The sequence below is a fragment of the Vicugna pacos genome, chromosome 12 (assembly GCF_048564905.1).
Source record: "Vicugna pacos chromosome 12, VicPac4, whole genome shotgun sequence".
Lineage (NCBI taxonomy): Eukaryota > Metazoa > Chordata > Mammalia > Artiodactyla > Camelidae > Vicugna > Vicugna pacos.
The window spans coordinates 13,889,628-13,911,596 of record NC_132998.1 but is presented as its reverse complement, the minus strand read 5'-3'; the positions used below and the strand labels follow the sequence as shown (position 1 = coordinate 13,911,596).

The 21,969-nt window shown below is 44.5% G+C and overlaps 1 protein-coding gene across 4 annotated transcripts in view; it reads right to left on the bottom strand.

Annotated features, from left to right (window-relative positions):
* Window positions 1-8,234: 8,234 nt before the first annotated feature.
* Window positions 8,235-21,969, bottom strand: part of SENP1 (SUMO specific peptidase 1) — a 46,594-nt gene continuing 32,859 nt past the window's right edge. For all 4 annotated transcript variants that reach the window (XM_015238068.3, XM_031683062.2, XM_031683063.2 and 1 more), the window contains 5 exons: window positions 13,886-14,089; window positions 12,948-13,027; window positions 11,928-12,012; window positions 11,312-11,407; window positions 8,235-10,378 (listed from right to left, as the gene is read on the bottom strand). In XM_015238068.3, the coding sequence (XP_015093554.1) occupies window positions 10,316-10,378; window positions 11,312-11,407; window positions 11,928-12,012; window positions 12,948-13,027; window positions 13,886-14,089 (528 nt within the window). In that variant the 3' untranslated portion in view covers window positions 8,235-10,315. The remainder of the gene's footprint in view (window positions 10,379-11,311; window positions 11,408-11,927; window positions 12,013-12,947; window positions 13,028-13,885; window positions 14,090-21,969) is intronic.

Below are 21,969 nucleotides of genomic sequence, written 5' to 3'. Positions count from 1 at the left end.
TCTGTGCAGGTCTTTGGCTTAGATTGTGTTCACTTCCCCTCCTGGGTACACAGGGGCTCTTCAGGCCCATGGGGCGCTCCCTGGGGATCCTGAGGGTAACTCAGGTGGGCCCAGGCTTGGGTAAAAGGGATGGAGAAAGGCAAAGCCAGAGCCCAAGCTAGGAGCCGGGAGCCCCGTGCACGTGATGGTGAAGGGTTAACCGGCCCTGAGGGTGGCTTTGTGCGTGTGCTCAGGGGCGAGGCAGCGTGTGCAAAGGCGCACGTCTCTCGCTCGCGCATGTGGAGCTGCAGGACCGGGACCGCAGGCCAGCCTGGGAGAGAGGTGCCGCAGTGTCCTGGGATGAATGGGCCTCTGTCTTCAAGGCTGTGTGAGCCTCTGTGTGTGCAGGTCCCATTAGCTCGCCCACGGCCACATGTGGAAAGGGGAAGAGAGACCTGGAGAAGCCCCAACCACTGAATCCTTCTGATTTTAGAATGAAATAGAAGACCCAGAAAGAAGAAACTTACACCAACCCAAATGCATATAATAAAAGAGCACGCATGCGCTCTGGTGCCATCATAACCTCTTTCAACCCTATTGCCAACCTCCTGTTACCCATCTGGGTATTTTGAGGGAAGAATCTTTGGATAATATCCTAAAACAGATTCTAGAGAGCTGGCCCTATTTGCTTCTGCGGCTGTTTCAGTTTTGTCCTGTGTGTGTCTGTCCTCTTGCCTTTGAGTCTGGGTGCAGCTTCTCTTTCCCCTGCCTCACCTGCAGCTTCCGCGATGGGAGCTCATACCTCCAGCCCGGCCAGCAGGCCTCACTTGCACCATTATGCCTGTGATGGAACGGCTTAGCCGGAGTCCTGTCCTGATCCCCATGTTCCTGCTCCCACTTCTGATCCTCTCTGGGCCCCTGTTGCCCTTGGCTGTGGTTTGTTTAATGGAGTGACTCCTGTCTGGGAGCAACTCAGAGCTCAGGACACAGGGAGACACTTGTCCACACTTGCTATTTTTTCACCGAAAGAGCCAAACCACAGTGATGGGCTCGGTGGCCTGGCTGGGTGCCTCCCTCATCCCTCCAACCACTAGCCTGGCCTCCATTCCCCTCACTGGCCCTGATTCCCAATGGCCTCTGGTTCAGGACTTCTAGTTACCCATTGGGAGACCTCCTCAGTAGGAGTCTGGCCCCCTCTGTGGGGGGAGAAGGGGGATCTGGGCTCTGAGGAGGTAGCTGAGGCTGAGAGAGACACCCTGGGGACCAGAAAATAGGCCCACAGACACCAATGACCACACCATATTCATCCCTTTCCCCAGTGCTGGGCACAGAGTAGGTCCTAAAAGAATAATAATGGTTGAATGGATGATGGATGGATGGATGGATAAGTAGATGGGTAGATGGGAATGAGTGGAAGGGTAAATAAAGACTCAAGCAGACATTCTGATAAACCTAATCTGATTTCTTTGTCCAAACATGGGAAAGAAGGGAGGGGAAACCGAGGCCTAGCAGGTGCATCCAACTTATCCCTGAGTCTAAAGGAAATCTCTTTTCCCGGGCCCTTTACAGCAGGTCTTTGAGACTCCCCTGAAAGTCTGGGGTTGGGTGAAACTGGCCTTTTCTCCATCCTCATGTTTTCCTTCAGGCTTCTCTGCCCATTGGAAAAGTTGTCCTGCAGAGGGGCAGGGTAGCTCTGAGGCAGGGAGGAGGTGGGTGGGAAGAGAAGCGGCTCGGGCTGATGGGGGTGCCACGGAATAGAACCCTGGGGACAAAATGCTTTAGGCTGGGGCTAGAGCAAGGTGTTACGTGCTTGGACCAGGAGATGGAGAACAATTCCAGTACCTAAAACTGGGGCCTGACATAGTGGGCACTTAGTATTTATTGAATGAATGAATGAATGAATGAATGAATGAATAAAATATTTCTATGTCGTCTTCTCTCTAGATAACATCCCCAAATCCTTTTCCAAGGGTATATAGAACTCTCGAGAGCTCTAGACCACTGAGGACCTTCCTCTGGTGGTAGAATGAATCAGGGTCAGCAGCCCTGCTGAAGGAAGAGGGACAGTGTCATCTCCAGCCCCATCCAAACTCTTTTCACTCACCCACACTACCCAGAGTCCCCCTCCCTCATCCTCCTCCTCCAGCCCCACCACTGGTTACCATGGTGCTGATCCGGAGGCTGGGGGCACCAGGTTGGAGGAACACACACGCATGCATGTGTGCATACAGGAGTGGCTGCAATGATCTCAAGCTCCAGCAAAAGTCCTCCTCACCTCACTGGCTGGGGCACAAGGATGGTGTTTGGGGCTGAGGGTTTAGGAGGGGGCGGCTGATCTTCTGGCAGGAAGGGGGCTAGATTGATGAGATAGGCAGCTTCACACCACCAAGGCCACAGCTGTGGGGCTCGGAGACCCCCATCCAGAGGTCCTGTCTCCAAGCCAGACCTTCTCTGGTGCTGAGATCTTCATGGAAGGAAGTGCTCGGAGCTCCTCAGGGGGCCTTGCTGCTGGGACACGCTCCTGAAATTTAATCACTATTCTCTGCCGCACTTTGCCTTGGGAGAGTCCAAGTGGGGGCCTTCCCTTCAAATTTATCCATGGTCAAAGCTGCCCTCTGCATTAGACCTAGAAAGCCTGGGTTTTGAGGCCCGAGGGGGCCTGCTTCTGGCCTGTGCTGAGCCCATTTTCTGAGCAGACACAGGAGAACTGTTGGCTCAGGCCAGGCAAGAAAAGGCCTCGTGAGCCAAGGGAAAACAATTAGGAGTAATTACCATCAAGAGAGGCCCTGGGGAGGGGTGAGAGTGGGAAAGGCCGTCTGTTTAAGAGGAAGCTGAAAGCGGCAGGCTGATTTTGGGGAAAAAATCGGAGACAGAGGGTGGCAGGGAGGGTTGAGAGTGTGTTGCCTTTCTCCTCCAGTTAAGAGAGCAGGGCCCCTCCCTGGCGGCCTCTGCAGGGGCTCTGTGTCCGGAGGTGGGAGGGGGAGCAGGAGGGCACCGGGCTCTGCATTCCTGAGATTCTCAAACCAGTCGGAACGGAATGGCAGAAGAAACCCCATACCGAGGGGACAGAGCCTGAGACACAGACAGAAAGGAAAAGATGAAATGGAGCACCGTGGAGCACCCCAAGTTCTCGAAATGTCCCTCCACGCACACCCTTGATTCCCCAGACCCTGTGGGCATGTGCTGGGTCTGCTTCATGTCTCCCTCCTCAGCCCATTCCTTTCCTTAGCCCTTCCCCTTTCGGGGTTAGAACCAGAGGCCTCAAAGGAAAATTGTCGCTAATATGGGTGACCTAGGGTTGGGGACAAGAGTGGAAGCAAAAGAAAAAGAGCAGTTGGAGGAAGGGCTCTCAAAGGAGGAGGGAGGGAATTCCTTGGTACCCCTTTCTAGACAAGCCAAGAGGAAGTGACTCCAAAAGGAGGGAGACCCTGCCATTCCTCTTGACCTTCCAAATTAAGGTGAAGAGACAAGCAAGGGCCTCAACCCTGCTCAGGAGAGCAAAGGGGGGCGGGCTGGCCCTTGCCAAGCTCACGGGAGGCTCTCTTTGGCTTCACGCTGGCGGAGCCCCGCAATGTCTAGGTCAGGTGTTTTCCCTGCTGAGACAGAGCAGGGCTGGCTGTGTGAAGCGGCAGGCTGCGGGCTTCAGAGACACACATCCGTGGCTTGGAGTTCCTATTTCTATCCCTGACAATCTGTGGTGAGACGTTGGGCCAGTTATACAAGCTCTATGTGCCTTGTTTTCTCGTCTGAGAAATGGGGACAGTAGTACCTACATCATACTCTTGGGAGGATTAAATGAGGTAATGCATGCAAAGGACTTGGTACATAAGGTTGGGGCCAGCGCCTCAATAAATGGTCACTCGTTATTATTGGAAGAAGAGAGCTCTAAGTGCTAAGTGGATGATGAATTTAAAGCCAGAGACCCTGGGGGAGGAGGCACTGTAACCCGACTGGAGGAAGTGAGTGAGGCCTTGAATAGGATGGAGGCTGTCAACATGGGAGGGAAGCACTGCTCAGAGATGCTGTTCACTCCTTTAACAATTCTCTCCTTCAACTGTTCTAGGCACCTGGGACGCAGCAAGAACAGAATAGACATGTTAGTGAGAGACAGATGAGTAAATAATATAGTCAAATATGAAATGATATGGGGAAAACAGGAAGGGAGTTAGAGACCATGAGAACTGGGACATGGGGATGACGGAGGAAGTGAGGGAGTGAGTCAGGACGACGTCTGGGGAAAAGCCCTACAGACATAGGAAGCAGCAGGTGGAACGGCCATGAGGCAGAAGCAAGATTGGTTTGTCAGACAGACACCAAGGAGGCCTGTGCTGCCGGCCGAGAGCAGGAGCCCAGGCCGAGCGGTGGGGACGCTGTCGGAGAGATGGTGAGCCACCCCTGCAGGGCCTCATGGGCCCCTGTAGGCAGAGTTGGCCGGGGATGGGCTGATGGGAAATGGGGCACAGGGATACAAGGAAGCAACACATCTTTTTCCAGAAGAGCATCTGGAACACGAGTTCCTTAAGGAACATGAACCCCACCCCTTTCCCTTCGTAACTTTCTGCCGTGCCCAAGACCAACCCAGTGGGCTGCAGGCAGAGGCTGACTCTGACTCACAATCAGGACCCCACTTTGAGGGGATCTTTTCCCCATCAGGGGACAGACATGCAGACCCAGGCAATGGTCAGCTGTCTTTAACCACCCTGGGGAATCAGAAAATAAGAGCAGCTTGAAGGCTTCCCTCTTCACTCCAATCATGTTCAAATGGCTAAAAATCTTAACCATGTGAGAGAAACGTTAGCACACAAGCATGTCCTGGAGACTACAAGGGGTTCTTCTAACTCAACACAGATAAAACTATGTCACCAGTGTAGTGGAAGATTTTCCAGAAGTTGGTGCTTTCTTGTTTGATTCTTTGGAGTGTGAGCTTTACAGGTAGAGCAGTGGGATCACTCCCTTGAGGTTAGATTGAGGAGAAAGGGGTGTGGGAGAGGCTAGGAGACAAGGGATGCTGTTAGCAGGGTGGCTTGGAAGTCCCAACTGGTGTGTTTGGCTCTGGAGGTTTCTCTGGCCGGCTCCAGAGACATGGTCTGGTCTTAAAAAGTGCCAGAGAGCCACGGATTTGCATGTTATTTGTGTTTCAGGCTTCAATTCCAGGTATGTGGAATGAAATGAATGAATGAACAGTATTCAGACTCCTGGTTAAGGGGTGGACACAGGAATCCAGACCACACTGAGGATCCAATCACTGGTCCAGCTTGGATCAGGAGACATAGACACAGACAGAGACAGAGCAAACAGTCAAAGAGACAGAGAGACAGTCAGAGGGACAAATACCATCAAGTCCTTTTTACCAGGGAGTTTCCAGTCAAAGCAAGAAAGCAAAATCCACAGAATTTATTTTAAATAAATCAACCTTTAAACACCAGGGAGAGAGTCACACGTGGTCAGATGAAGGCAACATCATCCCTGACATCTCCACCTCTGCGCCTCCATCATCCACACCCAGGCCTGAGTCTGCCTTCTTGATAATGTCCATTGCTTGGTATCTGCCTAGCTTCTTAAATTAGTTAAACTCTAAGGTCCTTGAGAATGGGTGGTTTTTACTTCCTTGGTCACACTATCTCTTTACTCTACCCTCCAGGGCCCCCCAAGTCCAGTGCTTAAACACAGGCTTATTAAACACCTAGCATAAGGGGCTCCCCAGAAATATTAGATGAGGCAAATGCCCTCCAGGGACTTAGCTCTGGCCAACAGACAAGACACAGGCAGCATGTGAAAGTCCATTTAAAGGACAAGGCAGACAGAAGGGAGCCACAATCTGTAAGGGATGTACAATATCACTGGAAATAAAAAAGATGTGCACAGCTGTACATCACAGAAAGATGTGTGGTTCGGAAAAACATACCTTGATTAGCCCATTGGGATAGAGACTGAAGAGCCCTGGAGGACATGCTGGGCTGCAGAGGAAGGGGTTTTTGTTGAGTGCAGGCTGGGGCTTTAGGTGTGGGGCCACGAAGGGGCTGCAGCCTCACTGCAGGCTGCTGCGAGTGGACCTTCTTCCCCCAACCCCTGCAACATTGGCTCTCTAAATAAATGTTCACGTCAGTTACCCCTCCTCCTCCCCAGCAGGCCAGAGGGAAGCAGCTGGCACTCCTGGCTTGGAGGAAAAAAGCACCAAACTATTCACCTGCCCTCAGTGGCAACATAGGTCTTGGTCCATTCCTGGTGTGAAGGGCCGATTATGATACATATGCCATGTGGAGTTCTATTATTTTCTGATTCTAAAGGCTGCAGATGTCCAGATAAGGGATTTTACGATAATGTGATAGGGAAGGCTTCAAGGAGGTGAGATTTAGGGGGGGTGTGTTCTGTGTTATTTGTGAAAGGAATAAGAGTCATCGGATGAGGGGTGCCCAGCAAACTGAAGACCCCGGGCTCCTTGCGCTCCTCTCTCCACACACTCCCCCTTCCCAGCACCCAAGTTCTGTGAAGGATGGAAGGACAACCTCCACAAGTCAAGCAGTTGATGGTGACTCCTCAGCTTAGAATGCAGAAGTCAGCAGCTATGGTCTGTTCCATTAGGAAAAACTGACCTGGGCCTTAACTCTAAGATCAAGCCAGTGTTAATTAATACTTAAACTTGACTTTGAATCTCTACCTTGACCGATTTCTATTCCAAGCAGCACGATGGCCCTCAGTAACACTGCAGAATCTTAGACTCTAACAAGACCCTGGACATCTGGTCCAACCACTCCCAGCTGGATTTACCCCCACCCTCTCCCTGACAGGCCAGAGAGGCAGCCTGCATTAACGCTTCGTCAAGGTTTATCTTGTAGCTCAGAGTCTCCTAGTTTCTCTTTTCTCTCCCACAGGGGATGCATGTCTCAGTGGTGACCAGCATGACCCCACTTACCCTTATGGTATGTCCCTCCCCACCTCCAAAACTGGGAATGGGACCTACGGGCTCTTAAAAGGCAGAGATGTTAGGATTCAGTGCAGGTGAAATAAGGCCTTGGGCTATAAGGGGAGATGCTGGGCTGAGCCTTACTTGTCCCTTCCCAAATTTTAGGATGAATTTGAAGCTGTGGACAGTGTGCTCCTTGGCAGGGAAATAGGGCCACTTTCCTGGGAGCTCAGTATGTAGCCTGAGTCAAGCACAGGGCCTGCTGTCCTATGCGCCTTTTTCTGACTGGCTTGGATCTGTGAACTCCCAGGATGAAGACATCACACTACACCTCACCTTGGCCCATCCAGGTGGAGTAGGAGACGACAAAGCCCAAGTGTCAGTCGTCTCTCTTACTCGGGGACAAGACATATGTGAGAGCCGGAGGGATGGCACAGGAGGACCAGGGGCTGAAACATTAAAAACACTGGGGCTCTTAAGTGAACCCTCCCTCTCTACCCACTGGAGCCTTTTATGGGCCACGTAAAGCCAGGTGGTGATGGACAGACTATGGAATATGGTTGCTGGCAGTGCTTTTCCAGGTCACCTGTGACCACCCAGAAACACTGAAACTTGCAGCTAGCATTAGATGTTAGCACACTTACAGGGGCTAAAGAAGAGACGTTAATATCACAGAGAAGTAGGAAGCCCCTCATGTAAAGAGGAGTCTATTTACACAAGGTCTTCAGGCCAGATGAGGGAAAGTACTTTCACATTCAACCCTAAACAGGGCTCCTGGGAGCAACAGTGGGTCCCAGGCGAAAAATGAGATGAAATTAGCCTCTGTGCCATGAACCGTGTACTCTCAGATGGGTGGCATGGCCTGACTTCCTCTGTATGGGGTCCAGGAGGGATTACTGGGACTATGGTTTCTGTTGAAGTCTCTGTATTTGGCATCTAGAGCTTACCATCCATCAAATGCTCCTTTTTTGAGGGAGGTAGGTAATCATGAGCTCTGAGCACAGGGGAGAGGGGACATCGGAGAAAAGGAAAGCAGTAAGCTTCCATGTGAAGCAGGTTAAACGAGGTTTCGGTGACATGCCCTTGGCCGTGGAACACGGGAATGTCTTACTCCCCCCACCCCCCAATCATCGAGACCTACTTCTAAATGAAGAAAGTTTCCAGATGCCAGTCCTGCTCCTGTTGGGCAGCTCTCTGGGAAGAACGGCCCCCACGATATGAGTCTGGTTCCCACCCTGGACCACAACCCATGTCTCAGCTTGGCCCATCCATGCAGGGTAGTCTCAGGATCAGTAACTTCACCTTGTAGGAAACTGCACTGGTCAGAAAGGGGGGCCAAGTTCAGACAGGCTTAACAATTCCTTGTATATTTTTCAAAGTGCTTTTGTTGCATGTTTCATTTTCTGCTATACATGGCAATAAATATTTGTTGCTTTGGTCTGTACAAAAAGTCTGTGAGGAAGGTAAGACAGATGTCATCTAAACGCACAAACAATAAATACAGAGAACCATTATGTTCTGAGTCCCCCCAGACAATAGCAAGAGAGCCTGAAAAAACTCAGGTCTTTTGATTCGTGGTCCAAATCTATACCATATGGCCACCTTTCAAGTTGTCACTTAAACACATTAAGTACCAAGAATAAATGTTCAGGAGTCTCACAATGAGCCTGCATGCCACAGCTTTCCAGAAGAGAATGTGAAAAGTCCCAGCAACTCATATATAGAAAGCTATTTATTTCCTATAGAAAACACCAAAAAAAAAAAAAAAAAGTAAGGGAAAAAAAAGCAAGAAAGAAAGAAAGAAGGGGAAAAAAAAAAAAAAAAGGAAAGGAAAGAAAGAAAACAAAGAAAAGAAAAGATGGTCTTCCCCCAAAGGCAGGCAGTATGAAAAAGGTAGGACATCTAGTTGCTGGAGTGGACACAGTAACATTCAGTTAACAATGGAATATTTAAAAAAAATAGTTTTCTTTTCAAATTGTAACCTGTGGTAACACATAGAAAAATGTACTAAACAAGCTTGGTATAAAACAGAGTAAAATTTTCAAATAAGCCCAGGGAGAGAGCACAATGTTGGAAAGGATGAGGTACAAGGGAAGAGGAAAAAGATTTTATACAAAACTACCTATTACAATACAGAAAAAAGTATAAAACGTTCCTATTTTGGAACTTAAGTACAAAATGACACTGGCATTGGATCATTTCACTATCTAGCCTGAGGAACGCTCAGAGGGTTGGGGAGATGCTACGAAGAACAAAAGGAATAGCAGTTTTTCAAACTCAAGTTGATCAGTCCAAATTCCACCCGTTTTCCAGTTGAAAATCTTGCCTCCCTCTATAACCTCTACCCCTAAGCCAAAATTTATCCAGGCCTCAAAATATTCTGTTAGGAAGTCCACAAACACCCTACACATAGAGGCTGGGGACTGTGCGTGCTAGAGCTAAATTTGGAAAATGGTAATAAATCTACAGGCTAAAATGGTGAACACATTCAGCCTTAAAAAAAAAAAACAAAAACATATCCCTGTGAAATATATATATATATTAAATTTTCTGTGGTTAGAAACATATTTAGACTAGCTAGCCACAGACCAAACTAGACCTGCATTCATCCAATGCTGGAATTTTATGCTAAAGACTGAGGTCCTTCTTCTTCTTGGTCAGAAGCAGGCAGCAGTAGAAGCGGTGCCTTGTTGCTCCACTCAACCGCTCCCTGGGTGGGTCTTCCCCGCCATGTGTGTGAGCACATGCAAACCTCTGCTTTTAAGGAAAGGACTGCCTGGCACTTCGGGGTCCACCTAGGGCTCATGTGTTGTGCCTCAGGAGAGGACGAAGCTACAGATGATAGAACAGCCTTGCACAGAAGCAGATGGATTTCACAAAGGGGCATATAAATAGGAAAGTCCTAGGGGAGGGACTTATGCAGGTGCCCCAAAGACCAGTTTATAGTCACTTTCCCGATGACACATCTTGAAAATCTTGTGTGTATGTATGTGTGCGTGTATATGCTGGTGGTTTTCATCCCTACCTTTTTGCCCACGTCCTTCCCTACCTCTTAGTAAGGCCTAACAACAAGAGTTTATATGAAACCAAGAGTCTTTCCAAGCTTCTCTCAGGCCCCTAACTAGGGACTGAGAGAGGCTGGAGCCCTTTGAAAACAAGATGGCAGAACTGAAGAAGTGAAAAGCAGTCTCTCTCTTCAGCTTCGGGATGTCCCTCACCCCTTTCACAGCACCAAAGTTTCTTTGCAAAAATAGTATCTGAGATACAAAAGGAAAGGCAGATGTGCTTGTGAATGCATCTCTCCAGGGCCTGGTCCAGGATCAAGGACTTAACAAGAACAGAGGGTTGGGAGCAGCTGTTTCCAAGGTCTCCGGCTGTAGACAACAAAGAGCTGGTCCCCCACAAGGTCCATGTCTGCTGATGAGACGGTCTTCACAAGAGCTTTCGGTGGAGGATCTCCCAGACCATCCGCTTCCGGAAGTACGGCATGTGTTGCTGGAGGAACACAGAGACACCCTTACTTTCATTTCTTGTATGCAGACCCAACATTCCTTTCCTTCTTGAGGTTTTTAACTAAAATAGTCTCAGCTGAATTTCTAACCTTTCAAGTTGCTCATTCTTGATTACAAGTGATTTTTTCTTTCTGTTGCTTTTTTCTATTCCTATCTCTACTGCTCTTTTCCATTGCTGTAACCTTAGAAGTTTTATTGGGCATCACCAGGAGTCTCCAGGCTATACCCAGATGTCTTCAAGAATTGTGAGAATGGTGTCTATCAAGTCCTCTATGCTGAATTTTTAAGAGGATATGAGATCTGAGGCCTGAAAATAAAAAACTCACTTTTTATGGGAAGAGTGATGGAAACTGCAAGAATCAGCTCCACCCAAAGGCTATGGGGGAAAAATCTGATAAAGTCATTCACTTAAACAGAAGTAAAGGGTTAAGTGGAGGACACAGAATAAACCATAATCTCTGGTCTTAATCCACTTTGGTCTCTGAAGGATCATGTGGACAGAAATAAACAATCACAATGAGAAGTGAGGGGCAGGGGAGGAGGGCAGCACAAGAAATTACACCAGGAAATTAAGGTGTGGCCTGTTCCAAAATTCAACCGCTATCCAAATAAAGGGAAACTGAAGCAAACTTGTTCTGGCCCAGTTTGCTTCTTACAGGATTTGAGGTAGGCGAGGGAGATGAGTAGAGAAGGCTCTGCTGTTGCCCAGGATTCCCGGACTACAGTATGTGAGGTACGGTAACACAGGACGTGGCCCACCACTCTCCTTTCTTGTGACGTGGCACAGGCAGTAACCCCCCCGAGTTAGGAGCCACAGGCTAAAGCAGGCCTCCTAAGCGGAGCAAGTGGAGAGAAAGACATCCAGGTGGGCAGCCTGGAGTCAGGGTGCTCACAGAGCTCCTTCCTGAGGGCTCACCTGTGTGAAGTTGATTGGTCTGTCTTTGGTAATGCAGTCAGCATATTTGCAGGCAAACATGCCACAGTCACTTCCATTCATCTGCTGTGGAATTTCCTGAAAGGCCAAAAACAACAAAAAGGTGACATCTTTCTAAGCCTCCTTCTTTATTAGATTATAAGTAAGAACCAAAGGATACACATTTTATAGGTCTCCTTGAATTTTGAAGGACGACCCTGGTGCCCATCTCAGAACAACAGAGGGCTCAGAGGGAAAAATACAGCATCTCAGTCAGGCCTGTGTACTTCATATTAATCATACAGCAGACTGTCTGAGACTTCCATGACAGCCCAGGGTGCAAAAACTGGTCCCTCCTACAACAGCCAATCTGCAAACATTTCCCACAGAAATGAAAAGCTTAGCAAAACAGCTTGGCATTTAGAAAACCAAGTTCTTCATACGAAACACACCCCTAGTTTTCCCACAGACAGCTTACTCTGTCTTCCCCACGGAACCAAACAACCAAGCTGAGGTCAGGCTGGACACTGAGACAGAAGGTCCCTGGGGTAGAAGTAACATCCTTTTCTTTCCAAATATCCTCATTTCAGGACGTCCCCCCCATCAGGATGACATGTACCTGGCTTTTCTTGCTGAAGAGCTGCCAGCCATTGGTGTCAAACTCTTTCCTTTTCTTGTCAATGCTTTCTTGCTTTAGGTATTGCCTGAAGGTATTGGGAAAGAATGAGATGAGCTTGGGCAACACTAATGACAGCTGCACTCAAAGAATGGAGCTGGCAATCCTTACTGTACTTCAAAGAACAACAGTATATACTGCTGGGAAGGGGATCTTTGGTCAGCCAGGCTTCCTTTGCAGCCTCCACAGTTCACACCCGCCCTGTCAATCCAAGAGAAACATGACCTCTGTCTCTGATACCTGGGCTCCTTCTACCTACTGTCCCTCCTGAGGAATGAGTTTTGATTCTTTCCCTTCGTTTACATGGTCCTTTAGAACTCAACCTAATGGAAGAAAAATGTTTCTCTAGCAATATCAAAGTATTTATTTATTTATAGTCACGATTCTCCTGTGTGAAAATTCAATCCAAATCAACAATTTGTTGAGTGCTCACCTCATACAGAGCACTCTTCTTCCGTGCAAACTGCTTGCCTTTCTGGAACCTACCTCCTCCTGGCCACTAGAGTGGTACAGTGAGGAGTGTACATTTCAGAAAGAGCGACACATGGGATATAAAGACATTTGCATTCTGGTTCTCAGTTGAGCCACTAGCTAGTAGAAGCTGAGCAAATCAGAGTCACCTCTGTGGGTCTTGATTCCTTCATCTGAAAAATTAGGAGGTTGGAGTAGATGATTTCTAAGTAGTTTCCGTATCTCTATGTAAATGCCCACATCTCTATGTATATACCCACTCTATACCTTGGTGCACCGAGACAGTAATTACCCCCATTAGGGCATATTTTTGGTATTATTATATTATTATTAAACTTTACTTACTTGGATGGAAAATATCCATTCTTACTCAATATAAAGCTTTCCTTTATTAATCACTCCATTGAAGGTATCAGAGAACTGAGTTCAGTAGCTGGAAAAGCACAGCATATACCCAACACCGAACTCTTCTCTTCCCAACTCCCTACTTACAAGAGGATCCTGCAGGCTTCATTATTTATCCCACCCATAGAGTCGTAATAGGTAATATTCTTCTTTCTAAAGTCTACAACCTGGAAATAAAAAAAATCTGTGTTTATGAAGTGAAGAAAACTGGTTTCTCAGCTTTTCCCTCCCCTGGAACTTGGAACCCTCTGCCAGATTTCCTGTGAAATCATGACGTGTGTGATGGGAACTCTGGATTATACCATGCTTCATCAGCAGGGGAAGAACAGGGGGATTATTTACTTAGAACTATAAAGGAGGCTGATTGACTGCTGGCCCCAGTCACTGCCCTGAAACCTTTTCCCAGAATTCAGGGTCTCCATCTGCAGTGTGGGCAACACTGAAGACACAACATGCTCTTGAGAGAATGTAAGCTGAGTGAAATCATTTCCATGAAACTTTAGAAAGATGGTAAAAGATTCTGGGTTTGGTTTCGTTACCTGGAGAATTTTATTTTGGCTTTATAAAGCTTTTCAAATGTAATTCAAAACAAATTATGGAACAACACTTATACTCTTATTAATATATTAAGCTAATGTATCCATGTTCTCATAGTCAAAAAATATTAAATTACCAACTATGGAAGGCAAATCAAGATTAGGCAGAAAATGACAGTCACAGAATATGAGCTGGCAGCATCATTAAGAAGTCACTTTTTCTCCTCATGCTTTGCCCTGAGGCTGCTTTGACTTATAACTCCCTTTTAAAATATTTCCAGAAAAGGAAATTCCACAACTTTCTTCAAAGTCTAAGTATCTCCCACTCTTGACAGGGAGTTCACTGATCTATCCAATTTTTAGACAACTAAATGCTACTCTTTCTCAGTCACCTAGTGAAAATGCAGAAATAATATTCACTACTGTCTGTGTGCTCGACAATTACATAGATTTCTTTTAAATTTTATCAGATATAAAAGAGGTACTCACAGCAAGACACCAGTGCACTCCTAGGTGAATGGGCACCAAAAGAATGTCAACAGAAAATACATCCACTTTCTTCGTCCAACGTTTCACTGCTTGATAACCAGCAGTTTTTAACTTAGTGAAAAAAAAGGTATTAAATGCGTGCACACTTGGTAACCCCTTCTCTTTACTTCGCTCCATCAGCATATTCATGTAGAAATTGATGATCTATGGGAAGAAAGTACATGTATTAAAATACATACTCTGGCCTTTCAAAATAGTTGTGTTGGATGAAGGAAATGTGGGTACATATATATACATGGTTCAGGATTCATACAGGCAGAAGTTGGCCAGACCTGCAGAAGACTGAAGATTAGGTTAAAAAACTGGAGACTGAGGAGGAAGGGGTGCTACAAGGTGACATTCGGAGAAAGGGAAAGGCAGGAGTACAAGCAGTTTAATAGGGCACATTAGCAGTCTCTTTAATCTACTGGGACTGTAAGAAATTTAAATAAATCCTGAGCTCAGAGTCTAGTGTTAATAAAGCTAAGATCAACAGTTCAGTCCTTCTAGGTAGGTCTCCTGATTTTGCACAAAGATAGAGAACTCTTCTTTATGACTAAAGAATGCATTTTCAGCCTAACAAGTCACCTAGCAGAAGCAAACTGTTTCAGTCTCAAGTAGAACTGAGTGACAAGATAAACCATCATCCATAATGGAAACACATCCCTAAACTGATTGTAACTCAGCAATGTCACCTTTACAGAGGCAGACGATGAGACTTGAAAACAAAATCACAAACATGAACAGTAAAGCTCTCCCCCAGAATCTATATGGTTAGCTTTCTCATTTTTGTTGGTTCCATTTATGCCTTCAATATCAAATGTAAGTGAAAGAAATTAAAATGCTTAATATGGGAGACATGTTAATGAAACTATGTGTTCTCTAATAGTGACTGTCGTCCATCATTCCTTTAGGCCCAGGACTCCTTGGTACTAAAGCTTGAAAGTTACTGTGCCGGAAGTTACTGCATACTTACTTTATGTGGCCAGCTGAGGTCAGGCCAGTGTGTGTCAACTGCAAGGAATGAATGGGCTAACTGATCCACAGCTTGGAAATATGACTAAGAAAACAGGCACATTTTTCAGAATGCTTTTTGGGGACTGGGAAAACGCCCCCGTCCTTTGACAAATATTTACACACTAGGATGCCAGAGCAGTGAGCTACTGCTCAACAGTAGGCAACTACATGCTGGGCAGGCGGCAGGGAACACGGCCAGGAACACACCGGAGCATGGTCTAGACTAGAGAAAGGGCCTACAGACAAGGATGCCTAGGCAGCTGCAGGGAAACCACGCTCACCATGAGGCAGAGCTGTGAAGGTGGTGGAGGGGAAAGCGAGGGCTAAAGAAAGACACTGTTCTGCCTGCATCTCTGAAGGCTGAGTAACAGGCCCAGAGGGCTCAGGCTGTGGCTAATCCTTTGCCTCGTGTGATTCCCAATAGGGACAAGTGATGATCAATCAAGACACAATTAGAATCATCTCAAATCCCAGTTTTCAATCTAACTGCTGCCAAGAATAATGGTGCTAAAGGATGCTTCTAGACTTGTGAAGGCAGCCAGGGATGCAGGAGCATCTGCCCAGAAGGACAGATTTCTAGGCTATAAACTACATTCTGCAGTGAGAGAAAATCAGCAAGAAGGGACTGGTTCCTCTGAGACTCTATCCCACAATATTAGCCACATTATGAGGCAAAACCCTTTAATCCAAGCAGTGAAGGGAACAGGCAGACAAGCTGTCAGTCACCGTAAGCCAAACCCTTCATGGGGCAGACAAGTTGTATATTACGACAGGCAAAAAGGACTTAGGGTGGAGGTGGAAGGAACTGCAGAGAGGTAAGGACAGCCAGGCATGTGGAAGCTATGGAGATCTAGCTCCTGCAGGTGCCCATCAGGGGCTCTATCACCTTTGGGATCATCACCTTGAAGTAAAAAGCATGAGCTAAATGAGTATCGTGCTACACCGGGCTATCCTACTTTCCAGGAGGAAAGAGTTCCAAATACCAACTAAGTTTAGCTGGACCTACGTAGCCTGTGTTGTTTGGTTTCTTATTTTATTATTTTGAGAGAGTGGACTACAAAGCTGAAGACCAACACAGCTGAACAGGAACAGAGACCTAGTGGTCAGGACACCACACTGAGAATCCCTCTTCCATTGCTTTAGTTCTGCCTCCAGCCAAGGTCTCTCCACTGAGAGGGAAATAAACGGCTTCCTCCAAAGTCAGCTTACTAACTAGCTCTAGGGAGCGATCTGGGTTCTTTTTCACTTTCCTTCTATCACAGTAGGTGGGAGCTCGGTGGCCTCAATGTTCCCTCCCATTAGCTGAGGATGTATAATCTGACATCTGAGGCAGAATCTAAATCCAAATTTCCCTCCTCAGTTTTTCAGCTATTACTCTGTTCAAAGGAGGGAAAGTGCCATAGTTCAGCCAAGACACAATCACACCAAAAAAAAAAAAAAAAAAAAAGCTAGGAGTTAGTAGGAGAACAAAAACAATCCTACACATCATTTCACAGAGGAGGGCTGAAGATGAAAAAAAAAAAAAAGGAAGAAAAGAAATGAGAGAAGGGATCTCAGTGCTCAAGCTGAAAGAGAAGCAGTGACAGTCAGGACATTTGCTTGCATTCTGTGAAGACAAGGGTCCCTCCCCTTGCGTGGTGAGAGCCTTTCTGCACACAGGACTCTTAGCGCCAGAGGACCTTGAACCCCCTTTGGAAGGGGGGCTAAGAGTAGTAAAGCAGCCCTGTGCCCACTGCTTGCCTTGCACTCGTCGCTCCTGCTGGGGCCCACGCTTGCCTCTGCTCGCCGCGGCTCCCGGTGCCTAAGGAGCTGCCCTTCCTGCTGCCTTCACAGCCTTGGCCATGAGCGCCTGCTTGTCTATGCAGTCCTGTTTGGGGGTGGAATGGTTGTTTATAGTGTCTTGTTCCTTTGTGATTTTATTTGAAGAGCTGCCAGGCTGAAGCTGGAAAAAGCTTCTCTTTAAAAGAAAAGCCCACAATGTTTTCAAACTAAGGACTCAATCCTTTTCCTGTATGTTACCACAATGATATAAATGACCATTGCTATTTGAATCTTCCTTCTCATGCAGTAAACCAGCCAAACTATGTATTCTCGTGCATTTAGAAGTAAAACATTTCACTAACAGTAAAGTCCTGACTTTTAACCCTCCCCAGCTTCACATTCTGAACCCTTGTAACTGGCTTAGGAGAAAAATGTTCTAAAAGTCCTGAGCATGACTGCTCCTGAGCAGAGACCAAGACAAGTTTTAGGGGAAAAAAGCTGTTTTTCCTACTTTTCTTCTCTTGATTTTCCCCTCTACATCCTCATTCTGATTTCTAAATTTGATTTCTCTTTATCAACCACAAAACCCAAAAGACTAACCAAGCAACAGCACTTGAATATTATTGAGTCAAAAGGTCACTCACTTCTAAGACCTAATCTAATAATATTAAAGAAACCAAGAAGACTGACTTCAGATAAACTGCGTTACTTCATCCATCACTGTGCCCAGGATTTTTCTCACAAGCAAATTCAAGTAACAAATTATTAGAATTACTGCCAAAGTTTTAGAGAAAGACAGGCAGGCAAAACCTACTTTTACGGAATCATGACAACTGTAATTACTTTTCTCCCTGTGACCTCCACATAAATCCCTGGTTTATCAAAAGGACTAGTGCTAGTAAGAAACACTTTAAAGAGGTAAACTATAATGATGTGGAATCTTCCAATGAGTCATGTTAGAAACACTGTTACTTCCATTCTGATCATTTTATTCCACATGTAAGAGTACACAGCATACAGCAGACCCATCATATTCACTTAACTAATTTATCTCATTTTGTCTAATTCCCCCCCAACCCGTTTTTATTTTGAAAGGAAAACTGATTCCCTGTGCTAGGTTTGTCTAGTTGGATTTAAGGTTTTGTTAAGCTGTTTCCTCTCTCACTGAGAAACACTTAGATTTAACTTCTCCTTGAAAACAATTATTGAGAGAGAGGTGCTGAAATCTCCAACAGTAGTTATAGATCTGTTTTCCCTTCCAGATTTTTCAGGTTTCGCTTCATGTATTTTGAAGTCCTGGTATTAGGTGCGCACATATCTAGGCTGTTAATCCTCTTGGTTCACCTACCCCTTTAACACTGTGAAATGTCTATCACTGGTAATATTCCTTGCTCTTAAATCTACTTGGTGCGGTATTAATACTGTTACTTAATCTGTCTTTTGTATAGTATTTGCATGGTATATTTTTTCCATCCTTTTATTTTTAATCTACCTGTATTCACATTTAAAATAGGTTTCTTGTAGACAGATTTTTTTTAAACTTATCTGCCAATCTCTGCCTTTTAACTGGATGTTTAAATTACACTGTCCAATATGGCTGCCACTGGCCAAATGTTACTATTGAGCACTTGAAATACAACTAATACAAATTGTGTTATAAGTGTAAAATGCATATATTTTAAAGAGAAGTTAAAATAGATCATTAATAATATTTTAATACTTATTACATGCCAAAATAACATTTTGTATATATTGGGTTAAATAAAACATATTGTAAAAATTAATTTTACCTTTTAATTTTTAATGTGACTACTAGAAAACTTAAAATTACATACGTGGCTCACATTATATTTCTATTGGGCATGATAGGTTAGATTATCTACATTTAATGTGATTATTGAGATGGCTGGGTTAAATCTACCATGTTGCCTTTTTTTTTTTTTTTTCTATTTGCCCCATCTGTTCTTTGTATCCCTCTTCTTTTCCTGCCTTTCTTTGGGTTGAGCATTTTTTAATTCTATTTTCTCTCCATTACTGGCTTATTAACTATGTATGCCTCTTTGTTTTTTTGTTTTTATTTTTAACTGGTTGCTCTAGGAGGTATAATACATGTCTTTAACGTGCCATAGTTTCTCTTCACATAACATTATACCACTTCATGTACTGTGCAAGCATCTTAGACAAGTACGTGCTTCCGCTTCCTCCCTCCTTTGTGTTATGACTGTCATATATTTTACTTCAACATGTTATAAATCCCACAGTATGTTGTTTTATTTTTGCTATAACTAGTCAACTGTCTTTAACTGTCTTTCAGAGATATTAAAAAATGAGAGCATTTCCCCTGCTCTTCATTCCTATGTGTAGATTCAAACTTTCACCTTATATTTTTCTTCTGCCTGAAAAAAATCCTGTAATATTTCTTATCATATAGGTCTGCTGGTGAATTCTCTCAGTATTTGCCTTAAAAAGTATAGCCTTAGTTTATTTTTCCCTTTTTTTAAATTGAAGCACAGTTAGCCTCAGTTTTTGAAGATATATTTGTTGGTACAGAATTTAGGTTGACAACTATTTTTTTTCCCCTGTAGTACTTTAGAGATGTAGCTACATTGTATTCTGACCTTCATGGTTTCTGACAGATCTTCGTTCCTCTGTATATAAAGTGTTCCTTTTCCTCTGCTTTTATTATTTTTCTCTTTATCAATGTTTTTCAGCAATTTGATTATTATACATTTCAGTAGGTTGTTTCTTCTACTTGGGGTATGCTGAATTTCTTAGCTCTGTCAGTATATGTTTCCAAATTTGGAAAATCTTTAACCATTATTTCTTTAAACATTTTTCCTAATACCACCGACACCCCACCTTTCCTCTTGGGACTCCAATTACGTGCTTAGACTGCCTGACACTGTCCCAGAGCTCACTGAAGCTCTAGCCATCTTTTTCCTGTTTCATCTGGAGGGGTCCTATTGCTGTATCCTCATGTTCACTAATTTTTCCTTCCACTGAGTCTGATCTACTATTAATCGGATCTCATGTATTTTTTATTTCAGATACTGTATTTTTCATCTCTAGAAGTTCAATTTGGATCTTTTCTTTATATCTGCCATTTCTTTCCTCATAATGTCCATTTTCCTCTACTTTCCTGAACATACAGAATATGTTTATGATATGTTTTAATATCTTTGTTGGCTAATTCTGTCATTTGGTCTCTTCTGAGTGTTTCTATAGTGATTGTTGTTTTTTTTTTCTCCTTGTTATATGTTCCTGTCACTTTGTATGCCCGGGAATTTTTAATTGGATGCTAGAAATTGTGAATTTCACATTGTTGTTGGGTTTTGTTGTTACCAGAATTTGCTGTATTCCTTTAAATATTGTTGGGCTTCGTTCTGTAATATAGTTACTTAGATCAGTTTCAAGCGTTTAAGACTCATATTTAAGCTTGTTACCATGGGTCCACAGCAGCCTTATTCTAGGGCCAGTTTGGCTCCATTCCTGAGGCAATGGCCTACTGAGGACTCTATTCAACGCCCCAATGCTTTTCTACTCTAGCTGGTTGGGACATGAACAATTCTTGGCACCTGTGTTAGCTCTCAGGCTTGCTCTGATTCCTTCTTTCTGGTGGTTCTTTCCCCAGCCTCTGGGTGGTTCCTTCCCATATATGTACAGATCAGTACTCAGCCAAAGATTTGCAGGGGGCCCTCTGCACATCTCTGGAGCTTTCCCTTTGTGCAGGAACCTCCCCTTCAGGATTTACCTCACAAACCGTAGCTACTTTGGCCTCCCTGAACTCTGAACGCTGTCTCCTCCATTCTCCAAGACTGCCAGGCGCTGCCAGGTTTTACCAGCTCTTTACCCTCAACATATCACCCCAGTAAGCTGGGAAAATCATAGGCTCATACTTTCCTTTTCCCTCCTGTGAGGAATCACTATTATCCAATGCCTGAAAATTGTTGCTTCATGTATATCTAGATTTTAGTTAAGTTGAAGGAGTAAATCTGATCCATTTTATTCTATCATGACCAAAAGCAGAAGTCAGATTCATTTACTTACATGCCTAAATAATTTCCATATATTTATAAATTTATCTGATACTTTATAAAACAACTTTTAGGCCCTCTAAGAAGGAGAATCATTAGGCCATAAAGAGAAACACAAAGCTCAAAGTCCTCTCCTCAGGATCATTAACCTAAAATCCTAAAGCTGGATTCCGGAAGTTATTCAACTCAATATCCAGGAAATAGTAAATACTTTCTAGTATTGACATCCTGTTAAAAATATTTCCTTTTGTTTCTTAATTGTGAGTTTCAATCTACTTTTGCAACTAAATCCCCCTCTCTTTTACTCTGCCCTCCGAAATCCTTAATTAGAGATTTCTATTAATAACTAATCACCAGACCTGGTAAAGAAATTCCCACCTATAACGTCCCTGATGTTATCAGCTTTCCAGCCTCATTCTGTATTCTTTACAAGGCAGCCGCTCCCACATCCCAGTTTTGAGAAGTTTCATTTTCTTATAGTGAGGTAAAGTGCTAATCCTATCAATCATTAGCCCTCTGAAGCTATGCAGAATTTAACTATTCACCTATACATAAATCCATTCTTGAAAACATGTTGGAAAGCCTACTGTATGAACAGGCACTACAGCCTACTGCCCTTTTAGGAAAGAGGCCAGAGATAGGGTAGCCTCACGGCTTTCTGTATATACCCAAATACAGAACTTCTGGATTATTTTCCTTATAAACTAAACCGGATCCTTTTCACTTTTAGGAACTTACATTCCTTGTCTATACAGTGGTAGAAATAATGTGGAAAAGTTTTAATGTAGCCTATAAAAGGAGACTGACAGGAGACAGAAAAAGAAAAGAAACGGTTATGAATGAAAATATCTATTTGAAGCTAGAAGAATAGGACTGAAGAGATTACAAAAGATTGAGAGTTCACAATTGGGAAATAGAATTAAGTAAGGGGAGGGGATAGCTCAATGGTAGAGTGCCTGCCTAGCATGCAAAAGGTCCTGGGTTCAATCCCCAGAACCTCCAGTTAAAAAATACGTAAACAAACCAACCTAAGAAAAAAAAAAGAAAAAATAAATAGAATTAAGTACTTTAAAATGAGTATGAATACTTAAGGATATCTACTAATTCCCCATAGAATGTTATTAGCTTCTCAAGGGCAGTAACTTTCAAAGCCCGAGAAATGTGGTACTTTGAAAAGGGTGCTTTTTAAATAGTTATTAGAGTAGTTATTAAAATAGTTCTCATTATCATTAT